At 47.9% G+C, this 22,792-nt stretch overlaps 1 protein-coding gene and 1 long non-coding RNA gene across 5 annotated transcripts; one reads left to right on the forward strand and one right to left on the reverse strand.

Moving 5' to 3' along the window:
• Positions 1-1,121: 1,121 nt before the first annotated feature.
• On the reverse strand, positions 1,122-7,341 carry C12H2orf72 (chromosome 12 C2orf72 homolog). 3 transcript variants are annotated; one of them, XM_036997811.2, is made up of 3 exons: positions 6,510-7,341; positions 5,194-5,304; positions 1,122-3,127 (listed from the first exon to the last, which is right to left on the reverse strand). In XM_036997811.2, the coding sequence occupies exons 1-3, from the start codon at positions 7,339-7,341 to the stop codon at positions 2,988-2,990; spliced, it is 1,083 nt and encodes a 360-aa protein (XP_036853706.2). In that variant the 3' UTR covers positions 1,122-2,987. The 3 variants fall into 3 exon arrangements, with proteins under 3 accessions (XP_036853706.2, XP_036853705.2, XP_036853707.2); XM_036997810.2 differs by having other exon boundaries at positions 5,194-5,307; XM_036997812.2 differs by lacking the exon at positions 5,194-5,304.
• LOC108409281 (uncharacterized) lies at positions 7,294-17,720 on the forward strand. 2 transcript variants are annotated; one of them, XR_012123469.1, is made up of 3 exons: positions 7,294-7,432; positions 11,064-11,184; positions 17,134-17,720. It is a non-coding gene; the product is annotated as an uncharacterized lncRNA (long non-coding RNA). The 2 variants fall into 2 exon arrangements; XR_001856187.3 differs by lacking the exon at positions 7,294-7,432 and adding an exon at positions 8,613-9,044.
• The last annotated feature ends 5,072 nt before the right edge of the window (positions 17,721-22,792 follow it).

Consider the following 22,792-nt stretch of genomic DNA (forward strand, 5'->3'; position numbering starts at 1 on the left):
AAGTTTGTTCTATTTTGGGTTTGACAACCTATGGACTCCTCTTGTTTGGTAAGTCTGGGAGACAAATACTTTGAGAGGAGAGAAACTGTGACACAAATATTACAAAGAGCTCTTTGAAACTCAGTTAAGACCATTTTGTCTTTTAGATATGCGTGTGTGTGTGTGTGTGTGTGTATGCACACACACACACACACACACACACACACACACTCTTAAATGCCAAGCTAAATGCTATCTTTTAAAAAAATCTCTTTTTAAACATTTACTTTCCAGCTCATGTTTTCCAATCCCAGCCAACAGGGTTGTGGAGATGTCACCCAGGATGGGACTGGTGGACTTTCAGGCCAGACTATTCCAAAAGCTCCCACCACTTGCCCAGATGCCCTGCTCCCCAGGGCTCCTGTAAGAACACATTCTGAGAATAAAGGGGGAGATCCATTCTGTTTTCGGTAAGACAGCAATGAGGTACTGTTTGGTTTTATTAGATATAAATTACCAATTCAAGTCAGAAGCAGAACAACTAGTACCATATTAAAAAGATTAGTATCCAAGAGCCCAGACTGTGACCTGACTGGAGGCCCCTCACCAGTGGCTCCTGGTACCACTGACCCAGGCCAGGGCCTCTGCCCTCAGACAGGCCCACCAATCTTTGTGTTTTGTAAGGGTCTTTGGGGAAGGAACCCATCCCCAAGGCCATCCCTTCTGGCACTTAAGCCTGTCAGCTAGAAAACTGCTACTAGACTGTTTCTTAAAGGATGGTGCTTATCTTAGCCTTGGCTCAAAGAAGCCACAACAGGCCTCTAGGGATCTCAGCCCTGTGTTTATCAGTTGGGAAGCAGAACCTGAATCTTACTATTTAAAAAAGGCCTTCTTTCTAACAATTCACAGGAAATACTGAAGGTAATGAAAACACCACCCTTTACACCAGAGGCTTGTAAATTCAAATGCCCACTGGACCAGAACCAGGCAGGGGGCATGTGTATGAGCGAAATACAGTAAAGGGGTGGGATAGGTGGGCAGGAAGGGGGTTTAAATTGTGTGTGGGGGAGACCATGACATGTCCCATCCTCCACCCAGAAAACTAGCTTTTTTAAAATCTGCAATCTCTCAAGTTTCAAATGTTGGCACCAAATGCAAAAGATTTTTAAACACGGCAGAGGCTGCTGCCTTGTAACTTCTGCCATATAAATTTCCTGACTTAAAAAAAAGCTCCCTTCCCTCGCCAAATAATATAACTCCAACCAAATGATTACAATGAAATTAACAGAGAAACAGAAAAACACAGCGGCTTCAAAAATACCTCTCCCCATTTTTAAAACAAAATCAACAGTGATTCATTGAGTTCATTCTCGTGTAGAAGGAAGTCAGCTGGGTGCCTCTATTGGTGAGACAGCCTTGCATTATTAAAATGACCCCTGCTGCTAACCAACCCCAAATAAAATGCCATCCTGCTTGCCCTCACACTAGCCCCGTGGGGCAGAGGAGGGATAGCATTAGGCTTCTTATTATAGAGAATAAATTGAGACATGGGTAGGGATGGCCCAACCTCGGTATCACAGAGCCCCTCAGCCACAGGAAGTTTCCCATTTTGGCGCTAGCAGAGAGAGAACCAGAATAACTAATGGAAGCTGGGCAGCACCTTGCAGAGCACTGGGCACACACATTACAAAACGCTGACCGAGTCATCCATGGATGAATGAATTCAGCCCCTTCCAGGGATGGTACTTCCTACCAGAGAAAACCAGAGGCTGCTCTTGCCATTCCAAAGACTGGATTTCTCCAGGGGCAGGTGACGAAGGCAAGGGAGGTAAAGCAAAATTCCCTCTGAGTGACAGATGGCCTTCCTAGCTTTTAAGGGAACATCACTGACTCTGTCTGACTTATAGACAGAGAAAAATGGATTCAGAAACTCGGCACCTCTGGGCTGGGTTTGCTTTGACCTTGGGCGAGGGCCTAAGATCTACAGCAAGTCCTATGTCATAATCCGTGCTATAACTTTCTTTCTGTTTGGTGCTGTGGGCAGTTCCCAGCATCCTTATTCTCAAAGAACTTGGCACAGAAAGTCAACATCAATAAGAAGAAGAAAGAGGTCCCTTTCTTCTCATGGTATGCAAGGCTCTTTCTCTCCTGGGCCTATAGCACACAGATATCTTGGCCCTGGCCCAGCAGGTTCCCACGGCAGTGGTATAGTCTGTATTCTGGCTTGCTCTGGAAGCCCAGGTCCAGGAAACCCAAACTTCCCTGCTCTGGAAGGCTCTTCCTAGAATTTCAAAAGGGATTGGCTCATTCAGAGCTTCTCCAAGAGAAGCTTTTTGAACAATTAGCGTTTTGAGTAGAACGATTCTTTGCTGTTGGAGATTGTCCCACACATTGTGAGATGCCTAGTAAATGCTAGGGGCACCCCATTGTCACAGTGATCCCCCAGTACACACAGTCACATTCACATACTCCACATACACAAGTTTCTAATGCTGCTTGGAGGAGCAACCTGGCCCTGGTTGACAGCCACCAGACTGGCAGACCTGTCATGTGTTTGAGTAGCAGAAGCCCCAAAGGTTGAGTGACATGTCCAAGGCCACCCCTCCACATCTGGTGACTTCTAGTCCACAGTTCTTTCCAGCCACACTTGAAATGATGGGTGCTCATGCAAGCATGCCACAGGGTGTCACAGCACTGCAACGTCTCAAAGCAGATAGCCACCTGTCTCAATGGCAAGGAGAAACTGCGGTACAGAGAGACCAAAAAGCCCTCAGTGTGATTGAGAGTGAGCAGATCTGAGGAGGGGGTGCAGGTTCCTAGGTACAGTTTCCTAGGTCCTGCTTAGCTTAGTAAGTCCCCCTGTAGCTGGTAACTGTCAGTGCAGCAGCCCCGGCAGCTGGGGCCTTCGCCGTTACCACCAGCCCGAGGTCAACATGGAGGCACGGGGGCTCATGAGGAGCCTGCCTCCAGTTTGTGGATTAGAACCCGGGCAGCCCAGGGGGCCAGCCTCATCTTGAGTCTCCAGCAGGCTCAGTAGGAGTGTGGACAACTCCATCACAGGCTGAAGACCCCTTTCCAAGATCCTCAAAGTCTCCGTTGGGAAATAAGGCTGTCAGGGCCAGCTCCTCCTCAGGGGCTTGGAAGTTATCTGGAACATACGAGAAGGAATCGCCCAATCAGATGGCAAAGTTTATGACTGAGTAAGTGAGCAATGAAAGGGATGAAGTGGCCCCAGTGAATATCTACTTAAAAAACAGAACAAAATGCATGTCAAAAACCTTAAAAATGTACATATCCTTTGATCCAGCAATTCCACATCTAGGATTTTATCCTGAGGAAATAATTAGGAATAATTAGTGGAACTGCAGCAGCCATCTTGCTACCAGCCTGAGGAGGATGGCCCAGCAGAGAGAAGGAAAGAATCCTGGTCTTCGATGGGGTCACTGGGTGCCTGAATCAACCAGCCTGGAAGCTGACTCCACCTCTAGATTGTCTTCTAGGTGAGATCATGAGTGCCCTTGCTGCTTGTGCTAGTTTGAGTCCTGGTTTCCTAAGCATCCTGATTTGATGTCCAACAAATAGATTGGCTCACGCACGTAATGGGATTCAGGCATTAATGTATCATCATTATTAATGGCATATAAAATTCCAAAAAATTAAAAACACACATACACACAATACAAGTAAAATACAATTAAGATCTGTGGATTGTTTCAATGTCAATATCCTGGTTATGATATTATTCTATGGTTTTCCAAGATGCTACCGATGAGGGAAATAGAGGGCAATGTGTCCACAGGATCTCTTCATATGACTTCTTACAACTGCATATGAATCTGTAATTACTGTGTCCCAAAAAGATAACATGTTGTTGATATATAATTATCACCAGGGAATATTGCAAGTCACAATGTTATTGATGAAGAAAGAGGATTCTAAACAAATATATAAACTTTATGTATATATGTATGTATAATCCCACAATATATATATTATAGATGTACATGTATAGTCCATAAATGCAATTGCATTTTAATACATCTACTTCTACATGAAATTAAATGATTTATTATATGCTACAAAAAGGGATGTTATCTAAGATTTATATAGAATTGATTCCTTGCTTTATTATTTTTTTCTGTTAGCTTCCAGATATATCCAAAATGATAATGGAGACATTGAATTTACCTTTTTGCAATTAAATATTTTAAATATCCGATGCATTCTGCAGGTGATTTGAATATTACACAGAAGTGAATTTATTAAGATCTAAAGAGCACAAGGAGATACAAAGCTACATGGCTCAGGACACGTCAGGGGCGGTGTGGGGTCCATGCGCATCCAGCTGGATGTGACTTGCTCATGAGTACTTCCTTTCTCCGCCACACAGCCTCAATGCCTCAAGGGCTTCTGGGGACCTGGCAGACCTGTGTTTCCTTTTTCCTCACCTCCTTTTAGCGGCCTGATGATTCTACCCCAGGAAAGGCCTCGAGATGAGTTTCTTCCTATCGGTTCCAACACTTCCCTGGTTGGGTCCAGCAGCCTACCCACTGTCCCTCCTGGGACTACGCAGGCCCTTCCCAGCTGGGCTCTGCCTCTGGTCTCTCCCTGATCCTATAGTCCAGTCACAGCTCTAAACACACCCCTAATCTTGACACCCTTGCTCAGAAATCACCAGTGGCTTACTATTGCTGAGAGACTTGGGTCCAGAGCCCCATATGGTCCCAACTCTCCCCTTCAGCTTCCGCCCTTCCCAGTCTCCTTCTGTTCCTCAGTCTTGGGCACTCCTGACAGGGGTCCCTTCTCGGATCAGGGCATCATGCTGTCAAGCTTTTGTTCATGGTGCTCCCTCTCCAAGTCTCCCCATTTCTGCCTAAGACAATCTTCCAACCCTAGGTTAAATGTCACTTGCTTGGGATTCTCCTGGGATCCTCAGGGGGAGTTGGAACGTGTTTGACTCCATGTGTCTCACAGTGCATGTGGCTGACACCTGCATTATAGCCCTGCCCACATGGCCTTCATTAGTCAGAGGCTCATGGGGTTAGAGCTCTGCAGAGTGAGCCTGTAGCACCTCATGTCACTCACCCCCACACCCTGCACATGGCAAGTGCTCCATAGATATTCATCCATTTTATCACTAAGGTTCATGGCCACTTCTATTATCCCAAACACCTGGCCCTGGGGTCCAGGAGGCCAGGAAGGTGACACACTCACCCTGAGCTGGGCCACTGGGGAAGGCGGCATCTGGGTCCTTCCCCCGACTCCAGGGACCCCAGGAAAAGCATGCAAGCAGTGCCGGGAGGCCTGGTCTCTCCCAGGCTTCTTCTGCTAAAACAACACAAAGTCCCAGAGGCAGTGGGTCAGAAGGTATTTGACAAGATAGAGATTTTCTGTTCAGCAAACCAAGAGCTTCAACTGTCAATTGCCCTAGTTTCAAATTCTTCCTCACAGACTCAAAAGAACGGAGTTGTACGCATGGGGGAGTGTGGTGGGGGTGGGTGGGGGGGTTAGGGCAGTTCTACAGCTGAGAGGGATGGCCTTTACCCAGGCAGGTCAGGCTGGCATGTGGGTCTATGTCATTTGTGATGTCAGAGGCACCAGTTCTGGCTGGAAAAGGCCCCTCTGAGAATCTGGCATCTTCCCGTTGCTGTTTAACACACTAATGCCCAGGGAGGCAGGACACAACCTCTGTCTCCGTGAACTTTTTAGCAAGAAGGGCTGGCAGAGGCTGCAGGTGCTGGGGAAGTGTGGGTGGTGAGGAATGCCGGGAGTGCAGAGAGCACTCCAAATGCCCCAGCTTTGCCAGATTCAGGGAAACTTCAATCCATGTTTTAATCCTGGGACGCTTGGAAAGCTCCTGCAAAACGGTTTGTACCCGGCCGCAGGAGAGTGTGACCGTTCTAGGAATGTCAGTAGGCACCCTCCTCTCCGCCCCATACTTCAGGAGAGTGAGAAGGGAAGGGATACACAGCAGTGGGTGCACGGACAGAGCGGGTAGCCAAGGACCAGAAAATTCTGTGCCGTTAGTGCCTCACACCCTTTCCCCACACCGCCAAGTCGCGGCATCTTATTCCTGGCTTTCTTCCCGTGACCCCGCGGCGCTTCCACGCCGAGCCTCCCGCAGCATCCCAAGCTGCACACAGTCCAAGAAACTCCCAGCGCCAATACCCCTAGTCCCACTTCTGTCCCTTCCGCCCCCACTTCCCTTGTCACTTGCGCACCCCAAGGCTTTCCCGTGCCTTCTCTCTCCCGGAAGCTCCTAGATCTTTGCTCTGCCGAGTCCATCCTCTCTCCACCAACCACCCCTGCCCTCAGGTTGTCTAACCCCCTGCATCTCCCGTGTACTCGATCCTTCCCCGGCCCGCCCCGCGCCATCTGCGAGGCCTCGCGCTAGGCACCTCCCCTTTGTGGGCCTCAGTTTACCTAAGTGCTCAACGAGGGGGGCCGGCCTAAAGGGTTACAACTTGGGGCCTTCTCCCCCGCCGCCGCCACCCCCGCTCCGCGCCCTCCGGGGCCGCGCTCAGTCTCACCTGGTGACACGGGCCCGGCGGCTTGCAGAGCCCTGCAGGCGGCCGCCTGGACCGCCAGACTGGAGGCCGGGTGGCCCGGGCAGTAGGCGGCCGCTTGCACGGGGCCCCCCGCCTGGCGGCCGAACACGGCGCGCAGCAGCGCCTCCAGGAGCCGCAACCCCGGAGCCTCCGCGTCCTCGGGGCCGGCTTCGGCCACCAGCACCCCGACCAGCGCCGCGCCAGCCCGCCGCCGGCCGCGCACGTCCCTCAGCATCTCCCGCAGGCGGCGCCGCGGCTCCCGGGCGGCCAGCGACGACGCGCGGCACAGCACGAAGACGAGCGGCGAGCGGAGGGCGCGCGACCCCGCTGTCCCGGGCGCCCGCTGCGCCCCCGGCGCCGGCGCCGCGGAGCCCTCGGCCTCCGCACGGCCGGGCTTGCCCGCGGCTTTCTCCGGCGGGAACAGGGCGCGGGCGAAGTCCCGCAGCAGGGCGCGGCTCTGCTCGCGCTCCCACAGCTCGCCCACCAGCAGCACCTGCCCGCGGCCGCCCGCCGCCTCCACCAGCGCCTGAAAGGGCGGCGCCGCCGCGCGCGCGGGCCGGGCTTCCAGCTCCTCCAGCTCGCGCTCCATGCTGGCGCCGCCTTCTCTCTGCCCCGCCGCGGTCCTGCTGCGCCCCTGGCCGGCTGCTCCAGGCGGCGGCGCCCGGGCCCGGGAGGACACGCCCCCAAGGGCCGCGGCCCGCTGGACCCCGGGCCCGCGGGGCGGGCGGGGGCCTGGGGCTTCTCCCGAGCCCTCTAGCGGGGCTGCTCCCCTAGCCCCTGTGGCGGACGCTGGGATCCCGAGCCGGCCCTCCATCCATCAGCCCACCCGTTCATCCGTTCAACATGTGTCGAGCACCTGTTAGGTGCAGGGCAGCCGAAGGTGGAGGAACACAGAAAATTACGAGGTGAACAAACACACCTTCACAAGTTAGATCGGTCTGAGACCTGGCGCAGATCTTTCTGAGGAGTCCCTGTGGTTTGGGGACTGTAACTTTTGGAGGCAGGGCCTGCCTCTAACTGTGCCGCTTTGGAGTTGGGGGGTGGGCAGGGGCGGGGGTCCACCAGAGAAGGGGGTAGGGAGGTAAGAAAAGAAGAGAAGCGGGGTTTCTTCTGTTCCTCCTGCCGCTTGACTCACATGTGGGACCTTTAGCATGTACAAAAACTAATTGAGGGCTCATTATTTCAACAAGTACTTATCACCTGCAGGGCACCGGGGGGGGATGGGGGGCTGAAACCCAAGGCAGAGGGTGTTGCTCCCTTTGGAGCAGAGACTCAAGGGGAGCCAGTGTGAAGTGCTGATGGTGCTTTGATCTAGTTCGGGGGCAAAGGGGACAAGAGGAGGTCAGTAGTCCAGGTCAGAAGCAGGAATGCACTTCCTTTCATTTCAGAATCTAGAGCAGCTTTGCAACAGAACATTCTATGGTGATGCAAATGTTTTATATTATCTGTACCAATGCAGTAGTAACTAACCATGTGTGGCAATTACTGAGCATGTGAAATCTGGCTGGTGCAGCTGAGGAACTGAATTTTACATTTTATTTAATTTCAACTAAATGCAAATAGCTGGATGTGGTTAGTAGTTATGGCATTGGACAGTGCTGGTCAAGACTCTTTACTTTCTCTGTTACACAGTATAGACCAAAGGTCCTTTTGGGTCAAGAAGATGATAATACTCAGGTCTCTCCTCTATGTAATTCTCAATCTGCTCTTCTAGTAACCCTGTGTCCTGCCCCCTATAATTATGCTGAAACATCTCCCCTGGGAGGATGTATGTCCATTTGATAAAGCAATCCTTTTTTGAGCCTCTACAGTGTGCAAGAAGCAGGGATTCAAAGATGTACACACAGGCTTGTCCTAGGGCTGATCACCCAGCAGTTGTTTTAGCCAGTGTTTGGCGGAGGGGCCCCAGATCTTTGTTGGGTTTCTAGTTAATATGACCTTTTGCCCCTGTATACCATCTTTGTTCAGAGTGGAGATCCAGGGCTGGGCTGGGAAAAGCCCAAGATCTGGAGCAAAAAGCCCTGGGCTGGAATCAGGGTTGGGGCCCAGCACCAGCTCACTAATTCGGTCACTCAGCCTGTGTTTATGGAGCATCTCTGCCATGCACTCCTCCTGTACTCTCTGACAAGGCTTGCCTAAACCAACGTGCTCTGTCTCTCCAGGTATCTATTCGCTAGCTCTAAATTCCCAGGTAACAATTCCAAACTTCCCAGTAGTGGGATGGAGGATGGATCAGAGAGGCGTGAGTGTTAAACAAAGGTCAGAGTCCAGGGCCAGTGAAGTTTATCTTTCCTTGTGTTATTTGCATGGCAAAGGTTCAGGTACTAAATTAACAAGAAGCTGCAAAGACCTTAAAAAAAAAAGGCAGGAGGCCAAGAATATTCTTCCTCCTCTCTCTCCACGCCCTGGAATATATCTTAAAACAAATAGGCTTCTTCATATTTCTCTGGTGTTCAAAGGAGATGTAGAGTGAAGCCAGGATTTCTGAAACAATGTGCTTCCAGCCGAGCATGGCAGGTAGAGTGAACCAGAGGTGCTGACGGGAAATCACGGGGTAATCTGGGAGTTGCTTGTACTTTCTTTCTCCTTTCCTTATTCCTTCTTACGCGATGTCTTCTCCTCCCCTCCCCTTGTCCGCACCTTTGCCTCTTCTCTTTCCCATCACCCTTTCTTCCGGGGCTGTGGAGGCTTTAAGGGCTTCCTGGGGAGCCAGATAGAGGGAGAAAGATCTTAAATGTGAGGAAGATCATGGAGGAGAAGGAAATTGGGGGAGCCCCCAGGACCCACAGAAGAATGAGGCTGGGGTGGAAGGAGGCATAAGTCTGACAGGGGCTGCGGCCGCCCACCCTGCCGCTCAGTGGCCAAAGAGGCACCACTATCCCTGGGGTGGAAAATTTTCCTTCTCCCTTCAAGGTCCTTTAGCCAGTCTAATAATTAAATTGGCCTATGACAGTTTAATAAGACATCAACAAAGGTAATTATGTACATTTAGGAGCCCCACAAAGACGAGACCCAAAGGCAGCGGGCAGTTGAGGCTTGTATGCCATCCGGAGCCAAGGGCTGGGCTAGGGGCTGGGGCTGCAAGGGCGAGGAGGGCCGTTCACAGGAAGATGCGAAGGGCAGCTGTTGGGTAATCAGAGGTTTCTCCTGTGATGCAGGTAAAAAAATGATCTCTGGTAGAAGCTGTCCTTCTGGGCCAGGGCCCCTAAGTGAATTCTCTTAGGAAGTTAAGGGAAGTGAAAAGCTTTTCCGGAGTCGGCTGGATCTTGATTGCCTTCAGCTGGAAATAATCCACACGCCTAAGTGGCACATTTTGTGGTGGTATATTCTCCCCTTCATGACCTACCTGGCTAGGGCCGAGGACGGCAGATCTCCATGACAGCTGGTGTTCATATGGGGGTCAATCACCTCAATTGTACCTGAACTTTAGGGGTCTAATGAAGGTTTGTTAAGAATGTTGGGAGGAAACTCTGTGAGTCAGAGTCCCTGGCTTTAGCACCTGCTGTACCCTTGCTGGGCCAGGATGGGGAGAGGGGGACAGGCCCTCCAGGGCACCCCTGCCCTGGCTGAGGGAGTTGGCAGGGAGGCAGTCTTCCATCAGCAGAAACCTGTTCTCAGACCATGCTTGAACCATCCTATCCCATCCTATCCACCGCCGCCATCTGCTGAGGAGCACATGGACCTGGGAGTAATGATTGAAGGAGCATCTGTGCAAAGCAGGACACCAGCCAGTTCTGCTTGGCATCCAGGAGCAGGCGGCCAGCTGACCTGAGCAGAGCAGCATGCTTGCATCTTCAATCCAGTGCAATATTGGCAAAATACAGCCTCAGCATGCAACCCGGGAAAGGGTGTCTGTACCTGCTGCCCTGGCTGTGGCCTCAGGGTGATTTCATGAGGCTCTGTCTACATCTGAGTCTCTGGTAGGCAGGAAGGGGAATAGCAGCTGACCTATGCTATAAGCAGGTACCCTTGAAGCCACTCAGCTTGGGCCTCCTTTAAAATCTGCCTGGCCTGATGAAGTCAGAGCTTGAGCATGAGTCTCTCAAGATCCAGCCTTGCAGGAGAATGGTGCTGGCCTAGAGTGGCCAGAAAGTAACTGTGGTCTCTAAAAGCTAAATGGGACCTTTACCTCCCCCAGGAATGAATGTATCGAGCCTCACCCAAGCTGGCAGCCTTAATTGTCAGGCCCCTTGAGGTTAGAGTGGATGAAAAGGCAGTTATCACAGGAGGCATCCCCATTTCACAGCCACAGCTCAGAATGAGCACCCTTTTATAGACCATCAAATACAATGTCAGCTGTGTCCATGGAGTGGACCTGAGGGCCAGTGCTTCCTGTAGACTTCCTGCCCTGAAACCTGTGTGTCTCATTCTGTGTACTTTCTGCAGCCCTAGTTCCCTGATGATGAGATATAAGAGGTATGTGTTTGGACACATGGGCCGTAGGTGAATTCATGATCACTGCTCACAGGGTGCCTGGTATAGGACAAGTTGACCATTAAATGTTGATCTTGTGATAACCCTACTTGCTCTGTCCAGCTCCTGGCCACAGCCTCTCCTGCCCAGAGAGATGGACCAAGGATTAAGTCAAGATGGGCTCAATGAGACCGTGAAAACAAGGGTCTCATTACAGACCTGGGTGTTGGATATGACCCAGCAGGTAAGAAGGCTTCTGTGACTGCTGGCTTGGAGGAGCCTCAGCTCGCCAGTCTCAGGTTGTGCCTGGTGAAGGCATGGGGAGTGGGGAGTGAGGACAGGGAAACCCTTATTTCATGGCTGTAGGGGAAGCCTCTGGATCACTGGGAGTCACACAGCAGGAGAAGCAGTGCTTGCCAATAGAACTCTGTGTGATGGTAGAAGTGTTTTAGGTCAGTGCTGTCCAGTAGAGTAGCCACTAGCCAAATGTAGCTGCTGGGCACTTGAAATGTGGCAGATGTGACCAATGCACTATATTTAAATTTTTATTTTCTTTTAATTAATTTTAAATTAAATTTAAATAATCACATATAGTCGGTGGCTTCTATATTAGGCAGCACATGTCTGGAAGGTACACTATCATCATTCTCTTGCAAAGATGATGTCTGTGGCTTTACTGACAACTTAGTTTGGATTGATTTTCAACATTAGATGCTGACAGGACAGAAGTACTGGCTGTGGCAGACACTGCTGGTTCCCTACTCATTGCCACTAGGCTTACTGAAGCTGATTTTGTTACAAAGGCAATGGGCCCTACCTCAGGAGTTGAATCACTATTTGATCACCAGCAGATCACTAGTAGAGGTTGAATCTCTCCTGTTCCTTTTTGCCAGTGATTGGTCTTGGGTTGGGTATGCGACTCAATTCTAGCCAGTCTAACATAAGAGGAAGTCCTCTGGAGAGACTTCTGGGAAAGATTTTCTACCCTGATTAGGGAAAGTGAATAGCCCTTTTTGGCCTGTCATCTTCCTTCTTGCTTGGGACATTGTTGTGTGAACTTGACATTTTGAGCCATGGCAGCCATTTTGTCATCATGAGGGAGAGGCCAAAGAATCAATATCTTTCCATGAATTGTTGACAATATTTGGGAAAACTCAGTGAACCCATGTACAGAGCATCTCAGGTACCTCACCAATTCTAGGTATGATATCATCAGTGCAGTGGACCAGCATGATGACCTATAGAATAGTGAGGTGGTCAGGTTCCATCCAGCACAGTGCCCGGAAGCCAAATGGAGGAGATGTACTCCCTTCTTCTGCACTGGCCAGATGGGCCAGTCATGTAGGCTTGTGAGAGGAACCGTCTGCGACCATCCTTCCATCCTGCCGACAACACTGCTCCCCTTCCCCCCACCCCGATCCACATACCTTGAACACATTCACAGCGGTATTAAAATCTGTGCTCCCTCTCAGGTTGCAGTTTTCCTTTAGATTTGCTATTTGTTGGGGAGGAGGGCTCCAAGGGCTTCCCCTTTCTATGATAATAGCCCTTACCTTTTGGATCACAGAGCCAATGTGGGGCTTCCACCTGAGGGTTAGGGCATCTATTACAACTCTATTTCCTGGCCCTGGAGGAGTAATGGGTTCAGGATTCCACCAGTACTACTGTGAGCAGGACTCCAGTTAAAGCTCCTTTTATCACCCAACCCAGTGTGTCCTAGTCTCCGAATGATTAGTGTTAGTTCAAGTTAGTGTCCCAAATCCCCTGGAAGATCTGGCTCATTCCTTTCCGCAGAGCACAGTTTCTCTGATGCATGTTAAGATCCTCTGTGGAAAATGCAGGAGTAAGACAGAATATATATATTTAATGTTATTGCATGGTCTTTTTTCAAGAGGACTCAGTCTCCATTTATTTCAAGGGGCTGCTCAGTGACACATCAGAAAAGTGACTGTCACTCTAGGATCTTCTGCTTAAATCAGGGAGACCATTTTGACATGGTGTTATCCCCCCAGTAGTAGTCAACTTGGAGCATCAGCCCTGGCATTATTGTTGCTGGCCCCTCAGGATTATGCTGTGAATTTTCTCTGACTGACCACAGAGCCTTTGCATCACTCCTTTACCATTAAAAGTCTTTGGTAGGGGTACCCAACTGGTTAAGTTTAGATTCAGTGACGATGTACTAGTTATAAAGAAGCTGGGAGAGAGAATATTTGATTCCCCTTTGGCTTCTGTACAGAGGAATAGATAAGAGCTTTGCCTTTCATCTGCCCTAGAGGCTGAGCAGCCAAATTGTTGGTGATTTTTATCTCCACTTATTGCTTATCTAGGTGGTTGGGTTTTCTTTCTTTTTTTTAATTGAGGTATAATTTTAACATTATATGAGTTTCAGGTTTACATAATAATTTGATATTTTTATGTATCGCAAAATAATTACATCTGTCACCATACATGGGTAAAAAATTTTTTTTTTCTGCAGGGAGCATTTAGTACATGTGTAATTTTGATAAAAGGGGAATCTGTCACTTTACATATTTTTCAATCAACCAGGTCCAAAGTTTCAATTTTACACACATTTGGAGAAAGGGGCTTTAAAAATGGTCCTTGTACCTGAAAAGTTCATCAATACTAGCCTAAGAACCTGTGGTTCTTAGTCATGTGTGTGTAAGGGTGTAACTAAAATGGCCTGTCTGGTTCCTGCCTGGTCCCCTTCTGTGGTATAGCACATGTCTGGAAGGTACGCTACCATCATTCTCTTGAATGCTGCTATATTCCAGGACATAACAGTGATTTACACAGAGTAGGCTCTCAGTAAATATTTGTTGACTATAACAAGTACTTTGTTAAAAACCTGGATGACTAACCCCCTAGTTGCTAATAATAGGAAGCTGGGCAATATTTTCTTTCTCTTTTTTTAAATTGAGGTATAATTGTAACATTATATGAGTTTCAGGTATACATAATTATTTGATATTTGTATATATCACAAAATACATCTGTCACCATACATGGGTAAAAAAAAATTTTTTCTGCAGTGAGCCTAATGGCTCCATTCAGGTTTCTTGACTTTCAGAAGAAGTTGTAAACCCTGCTCCCATCTCAGCTGCCTGTTCAAACATTGGAGTCTGCACTTAATCACCAACATTGAATATTCTAGTCCTTGTCAGATCAGAGCCAAAACCTCAAACTCACCCTTGGTTCATTCTTAACAAACATTTTGTTGAATTGAGAAACAGTTAGAAGACGTGTCTGAATGACAGTCATTCATTCATGCATGAGAGCTCTTGTCCTTGTTAGCATTTACTTTGGGATTGAACACTACATCTTGGATGAACACATGCTTTCCACCCCTGGTAGGATTATTTTATTTGCACCTACATGAAGTCATGCCATCAACTTAAATAAGGCAGACCATCAACATCAAGGCACTCTGTTTTATTTACTATAAAGATGTTTCTAGGACCTTTTTTACTAAATCCCACAGGCCCTTTGGATGAAAACATATGGAAGAAATTACTTTCTGGTCAGATGTTTAATTCCAAGATTAAGCATCTGATTTGTTTTTATGTAATGGATATTGTGAATAATACAGCTGATCTTGTTTCTTTTTTTGCACTGACATCTAGGAAGCTCAGAGTCAAATTGTGGTCCATTTCTAGCAAGTGTAGAGGGCTTTTATGGCAGGCATTTTTATATTAATCTTATCCCTGGCCTTACATTATTTCTCCTAAACTTAATTTTCCCTTCTTCCTAATGTCCTCTGTGACTTTTTAAAAATATATTTTATTGGTGTATTTTGTAAGCAAGCTTTAATGTTTTTTGTTTGTTTTAGTCAGGAAAAGATTAAAAATAAAGAAACACATAAAATATTTAAAATGTTACATTTTCACTGGGACTTATACTGAACTCTGTGCCATTCTCTAATCTGGGGAGCTCGGGGATTTTATCAGGTTTGAAGTTTTCATTTCAGTCTTTGAGAATAATAATTTTGTCACCTCCCCTGGCTTACTGTTGTGGAAAGAATTTTCATCCACTTGCATTCTTTCAAAACACCTCTTCTTCCATCTGATGTTTACTTGATACCAGATACAATAATGATTATCTTTATTTTAAAACATTTTTATTTTCTGAAGAGTGGAATGGGGTTCAGAAATTCACGTCCTCATGCAGTTCATAATCTTCTAGAAAGAATTCCAAGAATTTCTAGTTTTCATCCCTTTTTTCTCTTTGGGCATGGATGTGGGACAGATCAACATAAAAAGGCCACACAGAGGCAAACTTGTCTCAGAGGCAATCTTGAGAAGACCAATCTGCAGTCAGGGAAGCTCAGTAGAGCCTCTGTTGGCCTCCAGCTCCCTCAGCCACCGACAGATACAACAGGGAGCAAACCCCCCGGTGCTGGCTTGCAGAGGAAGTTACGTATTCATTACAGAGTCATGCTGAAGGCAGCCACTACGATCCTCTTCTCGGCATGTTTGTTGTAGAAACAAGAAAATAAGGCCAATGAAAAAGAAAAAAATATTGTCCAGCTTCCTATTATTAGCAACTAGGGGTTTAGTCATCCAGGTTTTTAACAAAGTACTTGTTAGAGTCAACAAATATTTATTGAGAGCCTACTCTGTGTAAATCACTGTTATGTGTGGAATATAGGAGTATTCAAAATGAGACACAGTCCCTATTCTATGCCTCCTATTATAGATCTCACACTCCATGACACATTAAGACAAATGGCATTACACAATGGGTAGTATTCTGACACTTGCTTTTTTCACTGGACCATATATTCTGCATCTCTCTACATAACATCTATAGACTGACATTGTCATTTCAAAGGGCCAAATACATATAGTATTATGTATATGATTAACCATACTTTATTTTAATCAGTGCCCTAATGTTGTGAACTTCTTTGCAATTATATAAAGCACTTCTGCGCAAAACTTCCCCATCTAGACTCACGCAGTGAGGATTTCAGAATATTCCTGGTCATCTTCAGATGCACCAGTGTGGAAAATTGGCCCCACATCACCCATAATCTTTTAGGCTTTTCCAGTTCAACAACCTTAGCTACACCTGAATGATCTTTTTGTGCATGAAGGCTGACTTGTTCGCATTTAGTCTAGCTGCCCAGGACTGCTTAGGAGATAACGGAATAGAGTGCTGGGCTCCATCCTTATAACTGTGACCTTTCTTTTCACAGTGACAGCATCATCTCACATTGGTCTTACAGTTAATAATTGCATTGCCTCATCACTTCTGGTGGTGGAAGAGGTCAACTTTATTTCTATTTATGCCTTGCTTGAGACCTGGCCCCCTCTTCCTGTATGATCCTGGATAATGATCCTTCATTAGCTGTGCATATGATAGATGAATGCGTCAGTAAGCAGATTCCAGGACTGGAGAAATGGTGTCAGTGACAGACAGTTCACAGGTAGGAGGGGAGAGGCAGGCTTGAGTTCAGTAGCATGGATAGGTTAAAGATGTATGGTTTTGTTTCTAGAAAAAAAAAAATAGAAACAATACCCAGAAGCTTAGCTAAAAAATTAGTAGATGAAGTAAATGGCATAGTAAATGTTACTCAATTCACCCAAAATACAGCAGAGACAGGGTGAACAGAGGAATAAAAAACATTTAGGACAGCAGAAAAACTAAACCAAGATGGTAGACTTAAACCCAACCATGCTAATAGTTATTTAATATCAATGAACTACTTTTATGTAAAAAACAGGGATTTTCAGATGGTATAAAAAAGCATATAGAACATTCACCAAGACAGACCATATGCTGGGCCATAAAACAAGTCTCAATAAGTGTCAAAGGATTGAAAAGATCCAGAGTATGTTAGCTGAGGTATTGAATTAACCATTAATCACAGAGGTATTATGATTAATAATGAATAACAATAAGATATTTAGAAAAAACTCAACTATTTGGGAATTAAGCAATACACTTCTGAGTAACATCTTAAAACATCACACATGAAATTAGGAAATATTTTAGTTGAATAAAGTGAAAACACTAAAAGTTCTGAGATGCAACTAAAGCAGCATGTAGAAAGATTTCTTTGTGATAGCTGTGGGCTAGGGATTATTTTGTGCCTCCTTTTCCCTTCAGCTCTTTGAATGTTTCTTGTCTCTGTCTTACTAGTATTTGTCAGGTGGGAATTGGGGAGATAACTGGTGTTGGTAATTCCCAGGTCTCGGCCACGAACCATATCTGAGGGGCTGCACTGGAGGGATCACACCTGGAGAGTTTCATCCCACCGAGATCTGATTTGGGGGTGAGATCCTGGGCCTCAAGCCTCAGAGTGATTCAGGACTGGAAAGATGCTTTGGAAGTTTTGTTGGTTTTTGTTTTGAGGGGATGACTATTGTGCGAGTGGCTCTGTACCATTAGGAGCTGAAGGGCAGACTGGAGATTATTACATGCGTGTCCCTGGTGAACCATGCCTCGCCTCTGGTATTCACATCCTTGTGTGGCCTCAGGGCTTGCCTAATGTGGCAGCAAGAACGGTGCATGCACATCCTGGTAAGTGCCTCTGCTTGTCCTCTCGGAACATGCCTTGGGATCCAGTGGCCACGTGTCAAGAAGCCCATATTATACGAGGCAACGCGGAGAGAGACGCTGGAGGATCAAAGACCACCTTGGGTGCTCTGGCTCCCACCAGGCACCCAGCCGAAGGCAGCTGCCTGAGTGACCTCAGCTATACCACGAACCGTCTAGCTGAGTCCTGACAACCCACAGAATCATGAGAAATAACAAATTGTTGTTTTAAAGCTCTAAGTTTCAGTGTGGTTTGTTCTGTAGCAATAGATGATTGGAACACATAAGAAGCTTTGGAGCTGGGGTGGTCTTTCAGAGTTGCTTAAAATGAGACACAGTCCAGGCCTTATTATGCCCAGATTAGACCCAAAGGTGAGCAGAATATGCCTCCCTAAAATGTGCCACTTTGAAATGTGGATTATTTTGAGCTGAGGGCAGTCAACACCCAGCAGACTCAGAAAAAAACATTTATCCCTTCCTTAACTGCCTAAAATTTTTAGATAGGGAGCCTGTACCAGAAAGAGAGCTACTACTGGAGATGACTGGGTTTTTTTTGTTTGTTTGTTTTTTTATCGGTATCATTAATCTACAACCACATGAAGGACACCACGTCTACCAGGCTCCCCCCTCACCAAGGCCCCCCCAATACGCCCCCACAGCTGGAGATGACTGGTTTTAATCTGAAAGACGTCAGCATGGCAGGGCAAACAGCTGATTACCAAACATCTGCTCTTCTTGTCTTCCTGTGAACCGCCTTTCCCCACCTCGAAGCCCTAGGCCCCATCCCTTTCTTCGGCTCAGATGGTCTTCATTGTCTGCCTTTGGGTCTGATATTTTTATAGGCTCCTGTGCATATGGAATTAAATTAATTTTTCTCCTGTTAATCTGTCTTATGTCAATTTAGTTATTAGACCAACCAAAGAAACTAGAAGGGAAGAAGAGCAAATTTTTCCACCTCTACAGATCTGTTACTAGATTCATGATGCCTTTGGGAGGTGGTAGGATCTTGGGTGAGGCAGCATTTTTTTTTTAAGCCAAGGGCAATTCTCACAGCTGTGAGCGGTCAGGTGCCAACATTTCTGGCACCAGGGGGAATGAGTGCTTTGATCTGGGTAGCACAGAATAGCATTTACTACAGTCATATTTCTGTAGACTTCCACTATTTTCCCACTGGTCAGATACAGGAAAGGGGCTACAGATAATTTCTCTGATACAACCTTCTGGCAGGATGCGCCTCCCTTAAAGGAAGGAGTAAAGAATTAGTCTAAAAACACATGGTAGGTGGGCCAAGAAGTGTATCTGACCAGGACTTCTGGTCCTAGGGGCAAACTTTCCTGGTTGCTGTGGAGCGGGATTTCATTGTCACGTGTCCCAGGCCTGACTCCTTGCTGTCTTCATTACTCAGGCTATGCAGGTAAAGATAGTGAAGTTGTCAGGCAGTTTTCTCTTGGGGAACAAAACATGAAGAGAGAGGTGTAAGGCCAGTCTGAAGAGGGTCTTGGGGGACCTGGAAATCAGAGGAGAGTGGCATTGAGAAGGAATATTATGCAGAAATGTATGTATCTTCAAGAATGTTCATTTTAGCACTGTTAATAACAGTAAAAGATTAGAGAAACATACATCCATCATTAGGTGGATTGTTAAAAAAAGGGAAAACCAGTATTGGGAATGCACATGTGCTGATCACCGTCTCAGGTGATTCTATGCTTCCTTAACTAAACTAACCTAATTTTCATTCCTATATTCTGCCTTCCCTCATGCAGTCTATGCAGGGGAAGCTAACCCCAACCCCACTCATGGGAGCCCTGGATGGCCCAAGCCAATTAGGTCTTTCCAGTCCCTGGTCCCAGTCACCGGTGGAGTGAATCACAGGACTCCTGCTTGGAATGCCGGGAAATGTGCAGGCTTGGAGGCCCTCTCTCTGGATGTGGACAAAGACCCTTTGCAGCTACAGGGGAGGCAGCATTTTCCCTCTGCCCTCTTAGGGGTTTTCAGCTGGGCTTGAGAATGAAACTGACATATGACAGATTCACAGGAGAAAAAGCATGCAAATTTATATACATTTTATGTGACTGGGAGCTCTCATAAGGAAATGAAGACCCAAAGAAATGGTAAAACCTACGTGTTTTTAAATAAGGTTGGACAAAGAGGCAACTGTGGAAAAGTTACTAAACTATGTGGGGAAGCTAAAGTATTTTAACAAGGTCTGTTGTACAGAATTCTGTTAATATCTTGTCCTTGATGATAAGTCTGTTACTCTCCTTCTGGTACAGGGATGGCATCTTTCACATGGGAGTTTTTAATGTGCTTTCAGGAAGAAAAGGGGAGATTTTGTGCCCTTCCTGCGTCTGCTGTTTTTTAAGTGCTTTTAGCTTTAAATAATCCTTAGGCCAAAGTGGCATATTTTGGGGTGGCATATTCTGCCCCCCTTCGTAGCACTGGGTGCTGTTGGCAGCCACCTCACCACCACAAGAAGAGTCAGTCTTAGTAGGAAGCTGACTTCATGAGAGACAGAACATGAAGAAGGAAAGAAGGGGGATCTTTGTGTCACGCCCAGCGCAAAGCCTGCTCTCCCTGTACACTGCACAGGTCATGAGCCGTTTTTTCCTCAGTGTCAAAGCCGATGGAGCTAGGTTCCCCCTTCCCTGGAAATGAGCCTGACTGCTATCACAGCCAATATGCACTGGGCATACTGGGAGCCGGCCTGATGGTGAGTTCTGCGGTCTCATTTGATCAGTTGTGAAGCCATTAAAAATACTGCATGGAAAGATTTCCGTGAGAAGTGAAAAGAGTGGATAACAAATATATAGTATGAAATCCTACATAATCAGGGAGAAAAACATGTCCTTTGTAACCAACCGTCTCTTAGTAGGGGGTGGGAGAGGTAGTGAGAGGAGAGAAGGAATCCCGTTTTCCTGTTATCTCAGCTTGACTCTTACTTGATACCTGAGGGAGAAGAGGGCACCCCACCCCCACCTCAAGGGAGAGCCTCTGGGGGAGGCAGGGGCACCCTGGGAGACCTGACTGGAGCTGGAGCTGGAAGCAAGGTGAAGTGGGGGTGGCAGGGGATGGGGGGAGGAAGGGGCAGACACCTGTCTGCAAATACAAGGTGTAAAACGCCCCATCACACTGACACATCTGCTGCCCCAATGATCTGCTCCTCGGATGAGGGCCTCAGACCAGAACCTTCTGATTCCTTGGGGTGAAGGCAGCAGAGGCCCAGGGCCCTCTGAGAGGGGGACGTTAGCTCTTTTAGAAGCTTGTCCAGCTCACTGGATTTGGGTTTCTGGTGGGCAGCACTGCCTTGTTGTGGGGTCCCCAGTCACCCAGGACTGATGTGGGCACCTGTGCAGGGCAATACTGAATGAAGGCGGCAAGGCCGAGGTGGGGCGGGGCACAGGCAGCAAAGGGGGGGGGGCTTCCTCCCTGCATACCCCCAGAGAAACTGGGCTTCCACCTTGTGTTGTCAAACCTGACGTCAGAGCTGCTAGTTCTGTTTTCTGGCCATTTTGGAAGTTTCTCCTTTAAATGCAAATATTACTTTTAAGGAGTCTCCTGCCCATGGAAGGCTTTTAACTGCTCCTGGTGGGACTATACAACTTTAAAGTGTTTGAAAAGAATCGACTTCTGAGGAATTTACATTTTCAGACAGCTTTCAATAGAGGGCAAGCGAGGGAGCCTGTGAATAAGGTCTTTTTGTGTTTGCTGCTTCATGTGCACAGAACAGAAGGAGTAAGAGAAAGGAGGCACACCGCATTCCTCACCCCCCACCCCCTCGGCCCCGGCAGCTGTGGCTGGGCTGTGGGGGGAGGCAGATTGCCAGGAGCCCTGGGGATTCGGGGCTGAGTGTGTTGAGTCATCTCTCCCCTGGAGGTTTCCAGGGAGCTGGTTAGCATGAGGCAAACACGCGACCTGATTTCCAATTCCAAGCGCCACTGTGCCTTACTCGGCAGCCTCCTCTTGCCCCAAAGATACGGCCTTGTGGGGGAGGGGCAGGGTAGCCTCGTGGGCGGCGTTGTGGGGGGAGGGGTGTGGAGCCTGGCCTCGTGGTGTGTATACGGGATTCAGCCCCACTCAGAGGGGGTTCTTTTGCAACCCTTCTCACTTCAGTTGGGACCAGTGGCCGCCCCAGCAGTCAGGAGACCTTCTCCGTGTGGTTTGCTGATGCCCCCTTAGCCCCACCCCAGTTCTGCCTTCACACTCCGAAAAAGCTGCGAGACAAGCCATGCGAAGGAAGGAAGCCGGCTCACGGGAGCTTCAGAACCGGGTGCAGGAGACCGTGGGGGGTCCTTGGCTCACCGCAGAGAGCTCCCCCTAGAGGCCACAGTGGGAAAGATGGGGTGTTTACCATCACCTCTCCGGTACTCCTACCCCTCCACACCTGAGTCCTTCCCCCTGCGGCCTGTGGTCAGCCTGTTGGATGTGTCCTCTTGGAAGGACAAAGACCATCAGAGTGCCAGAGGAGCCCTGGGATTCTCTGAGGTCACCGTCCCCATCTTGCCCCAGGTCTTGCATGTGTACTTGGGATCAAAGAGCTGAGGGGGTCCAAATGTGTAACTTCAGGATGCCCCTTGAAGCCATGACATCCATGGGACATCATTTCAGGTGACCCGGGAGCCTCCACAAGGAAATGAAGACCTAAAGAAGGTGTTAAACCTGAGCCTTTTTGTGCTAAGTTTGATGAAGAATGAAAAGTTGTGGGAAGATGTGGTAGGATGTCTGTATCTTAGAGATAAGGATGCTCCTGGTCTCAGGGCATAGGGAGGGCACCTCTCACACAAGGGTCTATGACTTGCTTCAGGGAAGGTCACAGAGTCCTTCCTGCACCTCCCATTTATCAAATTCCTTCAGTTTAAGGTAGCCATGGACTATCAGGGGGAGAGCATGCCAGGCAGGGGCCCACCAGCACGAAGGCCTAGTGCAGAAGGGTGCCTGGCACTGGTGAGAGACAGCAGGGGGGCTTTAAGCTGGAGTGGAGTAGGCAGGTGTGACAGAGGCGCAGTCAGAGAAAGGAAGGGTCCTTCCAAGGACCAGCATTTGCACCGAGTGAGGGAGAGAGCCACTAGAGGATTTTTAATAACACTTAAAATTTAAAATTTTAATAATACACTGACAAGGACTCTCTCCTTGACTTAATTCTAGTTAGGTACTTTTAGGCCCTGATCTTGGGCCCTTTTCTTGGCCACTTAGTCTGGTTTTAGCAGGAATCCTGCTGGCTCTGTTTAGTCAGAATCCTCTACCTTGATATCTGATTACCCTCAGTATCTGATCAAATTCCTCACACTCATGCCTGATATCTTATCACCCAGTCT

The sequence above is a fragment of the Manis javanica genome, chromosome 12, assembly GCF_040802235.1.
Source record: "Manis javanica isolate MJ-LG chromosome 12, MJ_LKY, whole genome shotgun sequence".
Classification (NCBI taxonomy): domain Eukaryota; kingdom Metazoa; phylum Chordata; class Mammalia; order Pholidota; family Manidae; genus Manis; species Manis javanica.

What these genes read in the sequence shown, in the direction of transcription:
- C12H2orf72 (XM_036997810.2), bottom strand. Translation starts at nt 7,341, where the DNA reads ATGGAGGGCCGGCTCGGGATCCCAGCGTCCGCCACAGGGGCTAGGGGA. An exon ending in CGCCGGGCCCGTGTCACCAG is followed by an intron (nt 5,308 to 6,509) that starts GTGAGACTGAGC and finishes GTGTTGTTTTAG; the next exon opens with CAGAAGAAGCCTGGGAGAGA. An exon ending in CCCCAGTGGCCCAGCTCAGG is followed by an intron (nt 3,128 to 5,193) that starts GTGAGTGTGTCA and finishes CGTATGTTCCAG; the next exon opens with ATAACTTCCAAGCCCCTGAG.